This window comes from Puma concolor, chromosome D2 (genome assembly GCF_028749965.1).
Source record: "Puma concolor isolate L17-30 chromosome D2, mPumCon1.1.hap2, whole genome shotgun sequence".
In the NCBI taxonomy this organism is placed as follows: domain Eukaryota; kingdom Metazoa; phylum Chordata; class Mammalia; order Carnivora; family Felidae; genus Puma; species Puma concolor.
This window is the reverse complement of record NC_141677.1, coordinates 24,752,776-24,767,759: the sequence shown is the minus strand read 5'-3', so window position 1 is coordinate 24,767,759 and position 14,984 is coordinate 24,752,776. Positions and strand designations below refer to the sequence as shown.

Genomic DNA, 14,984 nt, shown 5'->3' with positions numbered 1-14,984 from the left:
GAATCGGTCATTTCTCCAAGGAATGCTGGTTCTTTGTAATGGAAATAATATTTAGAAGACATGAGCTGGGCTCTAGATATATTAGAGTGGTACTGTTAGAGTGTGGCTTTCCACGGGCGCTCTCAGTGGACACAGCTGCACACATGCTTATGTGTTTTGTCCTGTATTTCCTAATCTCTGTATGTTGGAAATCATGAGTCCATACCAGAGCATCCAGTTCTAATCTAACAGCGCAGAGTTCATTCTACACATTTGTAACTCCTTTTTCTGACAGAAAGAAACCCGTCTTTTGTACCTTTAATGCATTTTCTTCTTTGATCAGCTTTCCTGAAAGCAACCATTCTTTTATCTCCCTTGAATAGATACTCTCTTCTCCTTGTTGGAGCTCTGACTCCTCATTCTAGGCTGCCCCTTGCCCCATGTAGACTCTCCTTACCTTGCTGAGGCTCACACAGGCCTGGCCACCCCAGGCTTAAAGTTCCCCTGCCTGGCTGCCCTCTCCCTCCCAAGTGGACACCCTCCTCAGCTGGCCTGTGCTCTGACACCCCACGCCCACTGCCTCTGTTCTCAGATCCCCCCCCTCACTGGGCTCTGACACACTTTTCTGGGTCACTGAATGTGACCCTGCTGCTCTCAGACTCCGACTGCCATGGCTGAGTCACCTGCCAAATATGCACATTCTCCTTACTCTTTGGATTCTGACACCTCACATTGGGCAGCCACACCATGTAGACATCACTCTGCTTGGGCCTTGACTCCCCACACCAGGCCACCCCCTGAGGAGAAATCCCCCATGGGCTGTGTCCCACGTGGCCCATCTTCCTCAGCCCATTCAGGCTCTGACACCTGGTGCTTGACAGCTTGACAGCTCTCCTACTCACCATCCCCATCCTTCCTGGCTCCAGCACCTGGCATAGGTGCCCGTGGGGATGGGCTCTACCTAGTGACTTACAACTGAATTGTGCAGTAAGGGAAGGGAAAGAAGAAGGGCCAAGAGGCTTATACAAGCATTATCTTGAAATTGTCCTCTGAAATGTTATGGTCAGATCACTTTGTTAGATATTACAATGAAAATCAGAACACGAAGTAGAATTTGGCATATAAAAATCATTTTATTAGAATGTTTTTTATTTTAAATGAGTTTACTTATATGCCCTGAACTACCTTCATTGGTTAAATACTTTAAGATCAAACCAGAGATCAAGAGCCTAAAAGCTCCACGTCTGTTTTGGGTAAAAGCATTATCAGTTTAACATCATCCTGTCCTATTTTCTCATATTTGATTTTTTCGTTAACAATGGCATTGCTGTTTGAGTATGATGAGCCTTTACATATGTTCTTATACACAGCAAAAAAAATTGCAAAATAGAAAAAAAATGAAAATGTATAATGACCTTAAATACACATGTTTGTAACTTGCTTTTTTTTCTATCTTGTTTAACTAGAGGAGTCTTCATTTTGGCTTCCCTTATACGGCAACATGTGCTGCCGCCTAGTTGCCCAGCCAGCGTGCGTGGCTAAGGATGTATTTGCAGGATTTCTACATCAGCAGGTTGGAGGACTTTGAATATCCTACAATTATAGCTACAGTCTAGATCTTAATATACTGTCAGTTTGGTCTTCTGATAATGAAAAGTATTATTTTTAAAGTGTTCCTTTAAATGGCCATTTTCCCAATGTTAGGCATAGAATGGGGGTGAGAAGGTGAGAAGGGGAGGGGTCTAATGCAGGCTTGATGGCTAAGGAGGCACTTCCAGGTCCCTCTGCTTCATAATGGCTGTAGCAGGACAATCAGCAGCAGGGACCCCTCGTGGAAGCAGATTAGGACTGTTCCCCACCTTTCAGAGAAGGCCTTCCTGGCAGACAGCTTTTGGCACACTTAAGGCCTCTGGGCTTCCAAAGTTGCTTCTGTGGCACCTACTCCTGATTTATTTATAACCACAGTTATTTACATGCAGTAAATAATTAATTACGGGCTTCAGTGAATCAATACCTTTTTAAAAAAGATTCCATTAAGAGGAAAGAAAATTTGCATTCTTACAGGGTAGTCAACATTTTCCAGTATTCTGAGAACAGTAAGGGAAAATTATATTTTGAGTATTGAGTTATTTTTATAATTTTTTTGAGTTATTAGATGGATTGCTGTGGAATTTGAAGCACTAATTTTTAATAGACTAGCTTTTCTAAAACTGCATTGATTTATGATCCTATATGTGTAAAAGTTATGTGGTAATCATTACCTCCATTTGCTTAATGCTTTTGAGAATTCCAAACCTTTCTTCTGTGATATTAACTTACTCTTTCATTTTGGACTATTGACTTATTGTACATTAAATTAATGGGTAACTCTATCACATTAAAAAAATTTTTTTTAAACTAACATAACTTTGGTAATTTAAGTATTTTGTTGAATTTAATGTTAAGATGATAAATAATGATTAAGGTTGATGGCTTCTTGAATTTTTTTTCAGCAAATGGTAGAAAGCCTGATTAGTTGGAGAAGGTTGTACTGTGTTTTAAGAGGGGGTAAACTCTATTGTTTTTATACACCAGAAGAAATTGAAGCCAAAGTGGAGCCAACTTTGGTAGTGTCCATTAACAAGGTAAATAAAACACTGTTTTGAAAATAAAGACATAACATTTTATAGTTTGTTCTTTTCCATGCAATTCACATTATTGCCACCTTATGAAGAAAAGGGAAGGACTGCTGAAAATAGGTTAGTTCACAAAGATAAATTAATCTTCTCTTTTTCTTCTATTACAGTGCTTATCCAGTAAAGGAAATACTGTATATTTCCTAAGAAAACATAGTAATTGGAAATCTATACCAGTAAATAGATTTTAAAGCAGAGAATGTAACTCCACATTAACAGGATATTTAAATTTTTCATGAATTTATTTAAGAGATAATATAAACATAAACTGATAGCTCATGTTACAGTGATGCTTTTTCTAGAAAGTTAGTATTCAAATGAACCCATAAAAAGATATTCCCGGGTGTACTTCCTGATTTCTTAGGGGATTGATGGGCAGTTGTCCAACCTTCTGTCAGAAAAGGAAAGCCTGATTCTCTCTCTCCCCCTCCCCCCTTCTCTCTCTCTCTCTCTCTCTCTCTCTCACACACACACACACACACACACACACACACACACTCTTATCGCATGATCTTAAATTTATCTTCATCTGTTACCTAAATCCAGTGTTTATTAGAGGGTTCCTCCCCTTTTGGCATTCCTACTCTAGGGCACTTCTTGGCATTTCTAGAGCAGAGTATCATGTTTTCTGTCCATAGACTATACTTACTTGTTTCTAGTTGTTTTACTTTGCTTGTTTTTGCTTTTGGAGTGGTTGAATTGAAGTATCTGGTAAAATATGAGCCATCACATCTGTTAACTGTACATGTTCTGCTTGACTTGAAATTATCTTTTGAAAAAACATAAAGTTGTATGTCTTGAAAAACATGTGGATACTGTTTTACTAATCTATAAAGACTTGAGTTAATTTCTGTGATCATTTCCAATAATGACATTTAGTCCATTTCTATCCTGCTTTTAGAAATTATACTGCTTTTTCTTAAAGGAACTTCTTCAGTGAGACCTTTTACATTAAGGTCCACTTAATTGATCTGTGTTGTGTTTTAGAAAGAGTAGTGTTGCTCTTAAATAATATACCTCAATATTAAAACATGGTGAATTTATTTTAGTTTAGATAATTAGGTTGGTTTGTGAAAAGTATATTTTTTATTGGAAAATTGATATATTTTGTCATTACTTGCCAATGTTTTGTTTTGTCTTGTTTATGCAGTGTCCACTTTTGCCTGGTCTTTTGAAAATTGCAGATGTGCAGAAAAGTTGAAAGAATAGAATAACAAACACCTATATACTTTTCACCTAGAGTCTTTGGCTGTTGTTAATATGTTGCCATATTTGCTTTCTCTTCACATAGTTTGAGAATTTTTTCAGAACCATTTGAAAGTAAGTAGCCCACAGCATAACATTTCTTTCCTGGAATATTTCAGTATGTTTCAGCTAAAAACAAGGACATTTCCTTCATGACCATATTATTTATCACAGTCATGAAATTTACTGTTGATAAAATATTATCTAATATATAGAGAGCAAATTGTCCCTAAAATGTTCTAATTTTTCTTTATTGTTTGATTAAGACCCCCATCAAGGATCACAAACTGCAGCTGGTCACCAGGTCTTTTGATTGTTTCCTTTTTACCTGAATTGGACCCATCACTCATTGCCTCTTTTTTCTTTTTTTGTCTTTTACTGTATTGACATTTTGTAAAAATCCAGGCTAGTCCCTAAATCTGTTTTTGACTAATTGTTTCACTAGATTCGAGTAAGTATTTTTGGCAAGAGTTCTGAATAGATGATTTTATCTAACCTGGTTTTCACTAGGTAGCTAGGTAGTGAAAAATGGAATTCTACCGATTTTTTTCTTACATGTTGTGCAATGGAATATGGATAGTCAGACAACAAATTAAAATGTAATCTAGACAGATGATATTTTAAATTCATTTATTTTATTTGAAAACAGTCTTCAAGGTATTCATTTTACCTTATCAGTCCTTTATGGTAGACAGAGCAGGTAAGTCAGCCCTGTTTTATAGGTATGTTATTTCTGTTTTACAAGTGAAGAAACAGACTCACAGATCAGATAGAACTTGTCTAGCTAGTAAGTAAAATTATATGGCTCACTGTTTTTCTGTTTCCTTATAGACATACTGCTAGACTAGATTTGGAAGGCAAAATTAGACTTTTTCCCATCTCTGTACCCACTCTGAATAAGTTATGAGAGTAAAAACAGCTCTGAAGTGACGTTTTGAGTCTGAGGCCACAGTTACTACCTACCTATAGGCAGTGGCTTAGACACGTATTGAATCTTTATCATTTAAATTTAAGGGGCGCCTGGGTGGCGCAGTCGGTTGAGCGTCCGACTTCAGCCAGGTCACGATCTCGCGGTCCGTGAGTTCGAGCCCCGCGTCGGGCTCTGGGCTGATGGCTCAGAGCCTGGAGCCTGTTTCCGATTCTGTGTCTCCCTCTCTCTCTGCCCCTCCCCCGTTCATGCTCTGTCTCTCTCTGTCCCAAAAATAAATAAACGTTGAAAAAAAAAAAATAAAATAAATTTAAGAGGCAGTTATAATGGAACCCCTTTGTTACTGTAACCAGTGTATTTTCTTGTCTGATGACAAGGGTGTAATTCCAAAAAAGCAGTTAACAGTGTTTACATGGTCTGGCTGAATTAATCTTTTTTCAATTGACTCATTTTTCTGTGTAGTAATAAAAGCTGGTGGCCTGGTGACTGATAGGATTCTGTAGTCAATCAGCTCCATTATTAAGATGACTAAAATCACCATACTTAGAAATCCCAGTGGTGGTTCCACAATTGACCATTACAAATTCACAGGAAAATGATTAATCTAGTAATTTGTATAACCTCAGCCTTAGACTTGGGGCAGTATGGGCTGTATTTGACCCTGATGACCGATGACATAAATTGTCATTGCACATGACTTTTGTCTAAAGTACAAAAGAGAATTTTAAGATTAAACCATGAGGTAAGGGTTAGGTCGAGAAGATTAATATAATTTAGTTGCTGATCTCAAAGATTAAACTGATAACACAGTCTTCCATTCTCTAGCTTTGTGACATTGCTGTCTTAATTTTCTCCAGGACTGATTCCTGCCCTTTCTCTGTAGCAGCTTTTCTCTTTGCAGTTCCTACTTCTACCTCAGGCTTCTTTTGAACCCTTCCATTTACCTGAAAACTTCACTTTTAACAGTAAATGCCCTGGTCTTCTTGTTTAAATATGACTATCTCGGTCAAGAAATGTATTTGTTACTTCTGTAAACCTGGCCGTTATGTAATTACATCTCCTATTTAAGTAATTTTTACTTATTTTTTTCTCAACTTAGAAAATTATTCAAATTTATAGAAAAGTTGTAACAATACTATAGTGACACTTTCATACCACCTAGCTTTAACAGTTACCATTGTTGTCATCTTTGCTTTATCTCTTTTTTTCTTTTGGGGGGGAGTTTAAATGTTTTTTAAAATTTTTTTTAATGTTTATTTATTTTTGAGAGAGAGAGAGAGAGAGAAAGAGAGTGTGTGTGAGCAAGCGAGGGGCAGAGAGAGAGGGAGACACAGAATGGAAGCAGCATCCAGGCTCTGAGCTGTCAGCACAGAGCCCTACGTGGGGCTCAAACTCACAAACTGCGAGATGCTGACCTAAGCCCAAGTCAGAGGCCTAATTGACTGAGCCACCCAGGTGCCCCAAAACAAAAGTATTTAAAAAAAATTTTTTTTAATGTTTATCCATTTTTGAGAGAGAGATAGAGAGAGAGAGAGAGAGAGAGAGAGAAGGAGGGCCAGAGAGAGAGGGAGACACCGAATCGGAGGCAGGCTCCAGGCTCTGAGCTGTCAGCACAGAGCCCAATGCAGGGCTCGAACCACGAACCATGAGAACATGACCTGAGCCAAAATCAGACACTTAACTGACTGAACCACCCAGGCGCCCCATAAACTCTTTGTATTTAGTTTTAATTTGCTTTATGATGGTATAGTTGACATAAAATAAAATTCACCAATTATAAATGTACAATTTGATAATTTTGACAAATAATATACAGTTGTGTAATCATTACTACAATCAGTATTGGATTATAGGTTTTTTAAAGCTTTTTTGTGACAACATTTAAGTTCTACTCTCTGAGTAAATTTTAAGAATACAGTAGTGTTATCAGCTATAGTCACCCTCAGATCTTATTTATCTTACAGCTATAAGTCTGTAAAGTCTCTTATCTATATTTTTTGCTGACCATTTGAACATAAGTCTCCAACATTGATACTTTATCCCTGAATACTTCAACATGCAACTCTTAAAAATAGGAGCCTCTAAAAAAAAGTGTGTTGTGTAGGTGAAATTACAATACCATCATCACAGCTAGCCAAACTGACAATAATTCTCTTATAACTTCTAATATCCAGTCCATATTCAAATTTCCCCATTTTCCCTAAAGTGTCCTTTTAGCTTTTACTTTCAATCTAGGAACATTCAAGGATTGTGCATTCTTCTCAACTGTAAATTAGGTCTAGAGGTTTGCTTAGATTCATTCTAAACATTATTTACAAGAATATTTCATGCATAATGACAAATACTTTACAGGGCATTCTGTTCAGAGGTACATGATGCTGGGTTGTCTCATTTTGGCAATGCCACATTTAATGACTTGGTTAAGGTGGTGACCACTAACTCTCTCCTGCATAACGGTAAGCCATCCTCTTTACTATTAGCAAGTAATCAGTGAGGTGATAGTTTGGCACTGTTTGTATATCTTTGTTGTCCAGTAGTCTTTCACATAATGGTTTTAGCGACCGGATTGCCCTTGTCTGAATCGGTTATCACACTGGAGATTGCATATGTTGTTCTCACAATACCCTTCATTCTACATGTATTAGCTGGCATTCTTTATAAAGAAGGACTTTTTCTCATCAAGTAACAATGAATTCCAGTCCCTCCTGAAATGGCAGGATAAAAGCTTACTGTTTTAATTACCAATTTTCAGAGTAAGGAGTTGGTATTTTGGTCTTGTATTGATATTGGCTGTATGTATTGGAGCAGCATTACTCCCTCCAGAAGAAGCAAATGAATGTTGTGTCTATTGTGTTCCCCCCCGGATAATGGTAAACTCATAGATTTTTATTTATTCAATGCTTTAAATTACTTGATCTTAAAATATAAGGTAGGTATTTTAATTGTTTGACTTTGGAAATTTCTATGGGATACATGCTAAACAGGATCTTTGATAAATGCCAACTTGGTATTTTCTGATATGTAGAGCAGGTAAGCACCAAATAAACCTTTTTTTAAAAAATTTTTTGTTTTTAATGTTTATTTTTTATTTTGGAGACAGAGAGACAGAGCATGAGCAGGGGGAGGGCCAGAGAGAGAGGGAGACACAGAATCTGAAGCAGGCTCCAGGCTCTGAGCTGTCAGCACAGAGCCCGACGTCGGACTCAAACCCATAAACATGTGATCATGACCTGAGCTGAAGTCAGACGCTTAACTGACTGGGTCCCCCAGGTGCCCCCAAATAAAACTTTTAAGAATGGTTTTGTTTCAGTTTTTAGTATATTTTCAATTCTGGGTCTCTAACATCTTTTTATGCTTAATACTGTTAAATATTAAGTACAAATCAGAGTTCTTTTCTCTTTGCTGTCTTTCTTCTTATCTCATGATTTAGAAAATAATAATTTTGCTTAATGCTACTATAAAAATTATGTGAAATCATAAGTTTTGCAGTTGCTAAGGTGTATAAACAATAATTCTGTTATTTTGATCACAGGATCTGTTCTCTAACTGTAATTTTTTCTAAATGGCATTTCCTGTAAAGCTAAGTCAGTTTATTAATTTTCATAGGGAGCCATCTGTGGAAATAGTCACATTAAGGGAAGAAAAGCCTGAGCTATTCTCCTCCTGTTTTCAATCCAAATTTGAAAGGATGATTTACTTCAAAGTGATTGCTTCAACTTCAAAAAACTTCACTATTAATGTTGTTGAGCAAGACATTCCCAATAAGGGATACTTAACAGAGCCATTGAATCTTCTATATATTGTAGAAAACATTTTATTAGCCAGTTTTATTCATTGCCAGTGGGGTGAGTAGTGGAATGGAAAAGTGGTGTGGGTCTTTGAGATCAAAAGTTTTTTCTTGATTTAGATACTGTACATCATTTCAATAATGAATAATAAAATTTGTACTAACCAAATCAATATTACTACTTGGTCTGATAGATCTTTGTTAAATTATCTTGAAATTGCTTTAACCATTATGTTTGTCATGGACCCTAACAAGCAAAATTATTATGAAGCACATGGGATTTTTTTTCTGATTATGTTAGTCCTTTAATGTCTCAATCCTATCAACTATTTAGATTGTCGTTTATTAAATACAGCAAAAATAGTTACTTAAGCCTTTTCCTTTAGGAGTTTACATCTGATTTCATTGACATAAATTGAAAATAATTATATCACACTAATACTAATCCTTCCTAATGCTTGGTTTGATTTATGGTTATGGTTTATGTATTTTCAACATTCCTTGCCAAATATTGTGAAAGTATGCTTTCTTTGTTACTAGAGTGTGTATGAGGTCTAAAGCTTGTTTTTCGTCAGCAACATTTTGTCTTCATTCCTGATTAACAAGACTTTAGACCAAACACCTTTCAAAGAACTCATTTATTCTTAACAACATGTTCATGAGGAAGCTGTGAGTGAAGTAATATTATCTCAGCATTATAGGTAGGAAAGCAGGCACTTAGTTCTTTGTACTTGTAGCTTATTTTTAATTTGGGGAGGGGACATTTAAAGATAATCTTTAAAGAGAATGATAGAAATAAACCTGTCTGTAGCCTCGTACATTGTCCATCATAAAATTATTTTGAAGCAAATCCTGGAGGCTATATGATTTTACTTATAATTATTACAATTATCATACTTAATGAAAATTTATAGTCGTATATATAGTCAATATATCATCAAAAATTCAGTGTTCAAATTTTCCAGCCTTGTAATTTTTTAAATAGCTTTTGAATCAGGATTTTAAAATAATGGTTATATATTGCATTTAATTGATTTGATCTCTTAAATCTGTAACTCTGTTGGAGTTGTCTCTTGGTCTCATGCACACACACTCTCTCTCTCTCACACACACACACAATTTATTGAAGAAATTGAGTCATTTATCCTACAGAGTTTTCCATACTCTGAATTTTGCTGATTGCATCTTTGAGTTGTCTTTTTTTCTCCTATTTTTGGATCAGATTTTTGTTTGTTGGTTGATTGGTTAGCAACAATATATCTTAGGAAATATTGTGTACTTTTATTGGGAGACATTTAATTGCCTGGGTCTTCTAATCATTTTAACATCCATAGGTGAGTATTGATTGCATCCTTTATTTCATTAGGGATTGAAAATTGGTGGTATTTTAACATTCTTTCTTCATTTATTAGCTGGGATACCTCTGTATTATCAGCTATTTGGTTGAGGTACAATTCTTATAGGAAAGACAGAATAAAGACTTTAAGATTTAACTAGTTGCCATAACAATGAGGTGGTTCCTTAGCATCCTTCAAAAATGACAAGTGAGTCCATTTTGTTTTTAAATTTTGAGAGAGTGAGTGAGTGGGGGGAGGGGCAGAGAGACAGACAGGGTGAAAGAGAATCCCAAGCAGGCTCCACACTCAGTACAGAGCCTGACATGGGGCTTGATCTCACAACCGTGAGATCCTGACCTGAGCCGAAATGAAGAGTTGGATGCTTAGTTGACTGAGCTATCCAGTTACCCCCAAATGAGTTCATTTTTAAATATCATTAAGAATTTATGGGTTTAAAGACATTTCATGCATTAATCCATTACCATTGGATTCTTATTGACATTTGGATAGTCCCATCTTTGGCTACTGGAAGCCTCTTCAGTTTGGCTCTCGAGTCCTTTTGATACAATCCTATTAATCTTTGATTTTTGGTAGGATAAGAAGTTCAGGGATTATCCTATATATTTTCTGGCCCAAGCTAAGAATTAGCCATGTCTATAAAGAGCTCTGATTCCTTTTAGTAAGAAATAATATTTAGAACCCATAATCTGGGTACGGAGTAGACTTTTTAAAGATCGTATAGTCAAAAGTAAGGTAAGAAACTGCATAAATCTAGTCCCAATTTAGTAATTTTCCATTACCACAGAAATAGAGAGGTTGAAGTACAGTTTTAATTTAAAACAATGAACAGCCTAAAAGAAACTTTCCTTTGATTTCAGAGTTAATTATATTTTGCTACAAAATTGACTTCTCAGATTATATCTGTATTGACTTCAGTTGGCCTTCTCTGGGTACCCACCATCTCATGCAGTGGAAGGTTCCAGTTCAGTATGTGTTGACTGATAAAAGGAGATCCAGCCAAGGATTAAAATTTCACAATGAAGTCTCAAATTTATCCGCAGAGCAGTAAAATTTGACTGTAAAACCTCCCTAATCAACTAAATGGTTTGGGATTAGCAAAAAGCAAGACAGGAAACTCTGATTTTAGATAGAAAACTTATTTTGGGACATAAGTTTCCTCATCTATAAAGTGTTGGATTAGGACTATTTCTGCGATCCTCGTATGTCAACCTAAAACTGTCATTATCTGAGTTGTTCTTCTCTTATCTCATTAATTTATTCTTCATATATTTTTCAATCACTTAGTGAGTGCCAGGCAGTATTTTAGGTGGGAGAAATAGTGGGAGCAGAAATGCCTGTTTCTTGCTTTCAAACCCTGCTAAGAGGAGACACTGCCCTCATCTAAGCGTCATGTGAGCCTATAATGATAACAGTCCTAAAATTCACCTTGTGTTTTCTAATCCATTCCTCATTGAAGTTTTAAGAACTCTTATTGATACTTTGCCCAGAATGAAAAACAGCTTGCATGGACTTTCTGACATTATCAGAAACTTTATTTAATAACTTTTTCTTTGACATCCAGTTTTTGGTTGAAAAAATTCCCATTAGTTAAATTATTTGGGGTGATAAAATATAGAAGTTAATTCAGATGATCTATTCTGCGTTTCATTTGCACCTTTTAAAAGCTTCTCATGTTTTAAAAATTTAGTGGTATTTATGGTCCTCAGAGCTAATGGAGTGTATAGTGTACAGTATTTATATATTATTGCATTATATTCTCTTAGAAAGATATAAATGATCCAGTTCATCAGATTTTCTACATAGCTATTTTCATTTGTAATGATATCTTGGTATTATTAAAAATGTACATATTCATCTATAAAAATCACACTTTCCATATTTAAAAGTTGAATCCATTTTAATCCTACATACAAAAGGTAGTCAGAAATTTGTATTCTGATAGATTTGAATGGAGAGAAAAGCACAATTTCAACAACAAGAATAATTCATATTTTATTGTTTTTTTTTTTAATACTGAGAGAATAGAGGGTTCTCCTGCCTTCCTCTCCCACTGAGTCAGCCTTCAGTAAGTCTTACTGAGAGCATATTAAAGATTCTTTCTGGAGCTTCAGTCATTCTCTGCTGGTGATAATAAGCATTATACTTAAAGAGGTTGATTACATGCATTTTCAGCCTGCAAGGATATCAATTAGGGTACCATTTTGTTTTTATATTGTATAAATAATTGCTCAAAAGAGTTAATTCACAAAGCTTATTACCATGGCATAGGAATGTAAAAAGACCGTTATGTTAAATTACAATGTTGACCATAAGTCCATTACAATCCTCTGAAGACACTTACTCCTACATTTTAAAAATGACAGTGTCTCTAAGATGGTTACTAATCCTTATGTTTAGTGATACTCCAGACTTTCAAAGTTAGGTTGCTATTTCATGCAGCATACATTTTTTTCTCATGTGATTTTTGGATAAGAATTCCTTCCTTCAGGAAAGAACTTCTGTCATCCACAGTAGTCCCTTCTTAACTGCAGGGCATATGTTCCAAGACCCCCAGTGGATGCCTGATACTGTGGACAGTACCTAACCCTATATATACTGTGTTTTCCTATACGTACATACATACCTGTGGTAATTTGGTTTATAAATTAGGCACAGTGAGAGATTAACAACAATAACTAATAGTAGAATAGAATAGTTATAACAATGTACTGTTACGAAAGTTACATGAATGTGGCCTCTCTGCCTCTCAGAATATCTTATTATGCCACACTCACCCTTCTTGTGATGGATGTGAGACCATAGGATGCCTGTGTGATGAGATGCAGTGAGGTGGGTGACGTAGGCATTATGATGACGTAGAAGCATTAGGCTCTGCTGACCTGATGACGTGTCAGGAGGAGCATCATCTGCTTGTGGACCACAGTTGACTGGGGCAACTGAAATTGCAGAAAACACAGACTGAGGATAAGGGGGAACTAGTGTTTATATGGTGCTCACCTGTCTGTATTTTCCATGCTTCAGGGAATGTATAGCTTTTCTTTGTGAGTCTTTGCTCCTGTCCATAGACATCATTATATGTATATGTTAGTTTTGGTATGTGAGAATACATGCAATTTCTCTTCACTCAGTATTGAAAGAAGTGAGGAATTTCTTCTCACTCCTAATCAGCTTTTGTAACTGCCAACTAAATCCTCTTCTGCACACACTACAGTAGGTTTAAACGTATTCCTCTAGAACTCTTCTACCCAGGACAGTAGACACTCGCTACCAGTGGCTGTTACTTATAATGTGACTGGTCCAAATGGAGATGTGCTTTAAGTATAAAATAGACACTGGATTTGGGAGACTTAGAATGAAAAAGTGTAAAATATCTCAAAAAAAAGTTTTTCAATCACACATTGAAATAATATTTTGGATGCATTGGGTTGCAGAAGAACATTTTATTTTTTTAATTATTTTTTTAATGTTTATTTTTGAGAGAGAGAGAGAGAGGGAGACACCGAATTCAAAGCAGGCTGCACACTCTGAGCTGTCAGCATAGAGCTTGATGCAGGGCTCAAAGTCACCGCGAGATCGTGACCTGAGCTGAAGTTGGACGCTCAACCTACTGAGCCATCCAGGCGCCCCTTTTATTTTATTGTTTTTAAGTTTTTAAAAAGGTGTTTATTTATTTAGAGAGAGACAGAGAGTGTGAGCGGGGGAGGGGCAGAGAGAGGGGGAGAGAGAATCCCAAGCAGGCTCTGTGCTGAGGCTTGAACCCACCAACTGGAAGATCATGATGACCTGAGCTGAAATCAGGAGTTGGACGCTCAGCTGCCTAAACCAACCCAGGCGCCCATAAAAACGTTATTTCAAAATATTGTAATAATTATTACATAATTATTTTCACCAGTTTTCATTTTACCTTCTAATGTGATACTAGAAAATCTTCAATTACACATGTGTCTCATTTATTTATTTTTTTAACATTTACTTTTGAGAGAAAGAGACAAAGAGTGTGAGCAGGGGAGGGACAGAGAGAGACAGGGAGACATAGAATCCGAAGCAAGCCCCAGGCTCCGAGCTGTCCGCACAGAGCCCGACATGGGGCTGGAACTCACAAACCATGACGAGATCATGACCTGAGCCAAAGTCAGATGCTTAACCAACTGAGCCACCCAGGCACCCCAGATGTGGCTCACTTGTGCAGGACAGCACTGCTCTAGAATAATATCACTCATTATCCAGGCAGCCAAATCCCCATTGTTTCCCCAAAACTCCTTGGAAACTACATGTAGTTGCTAGCTTGTCATGTGGCATGGTGGTGCCTGTGTCACTTGGGAACAGACTTGCTACATGTAGACACAGTAAGCACCATAATGTCGTACCTAGTACCACTCAGAAAAAAAGCTTAAGACTATCAACATGAATGAAACCATTGCCTTTGTTGTAGAGTGTTGCATTCAGCATTTAAAAAAATAATTGTTACCATCATGAAGGTTATAGTACTTCGTGGATCTTTAGCTATGAGCTTTGTAAATGAATGTTACACATGAAATAAATGTTAATGGGAAAAACCTAACTGCTTTGCTGCAGTAAACACTAAGTTATGGTTTTACTGCTTTAAGTGATAACACCGTATGTAATGCCTGAATATTAGAATAACAAACATTCTTTACTGATTCTTTTATTTTATTACTGTTGGAAATGTAGTTAATGTAATTCACATTACAGTTATGACATGCCATACTTGTTTTATTGCAAATTTTAAGATGTATATAAAAGACAGCATACTCCTACTTAAAAGGATCAAAACAGGTTATGTTTTAATCTCATGTAATTTAATGTAAGTTCTATATGTAGCATGCTTTGAAACATTGTTCAGTATTTTTACTACAAAGCATTTTTTAACTCGGTGATCTGAGTCTGAATTTTGAAAATTCTCAAAGTTCCATATTTTAAATGATCAGCAGCAAGATTTATAAATGTATCTGCTCTTAAGTGTGGTAGTGAGCAGTAAAGTACTTATTTGT

The 14,984-nt window shown here is 36.3% G+C and overlaps 1 protein-coding gene across 3 annotated transcripts in view; it reads left to right on the top strand.

The window, feature by feature from the left end:
- RTKN2 (rhotekin 2) overlaps nt 1-14,984 on the top strand; it is a 76,357-nt gene that overhangs the window by 49,505 nt on the left and 11,868 nt on the right. For all 3 annotated transcript variants that reach the window (XM_086679803.1, XM_086679802.1, XM_025918339.2), the window contains 2 exons: nt 1,446-1,552; nt 2,472-2,603. In XM_086679803.1, the coding sequence (XP_086535929.1) occupies nt 1,446-1,552; nt 2,472-2,603 (239 nt within the window). The remainder of the gene's footprint in view (nt 1-1,445; nt 1,553-2,471; nt 2,604-14,984) is intronic.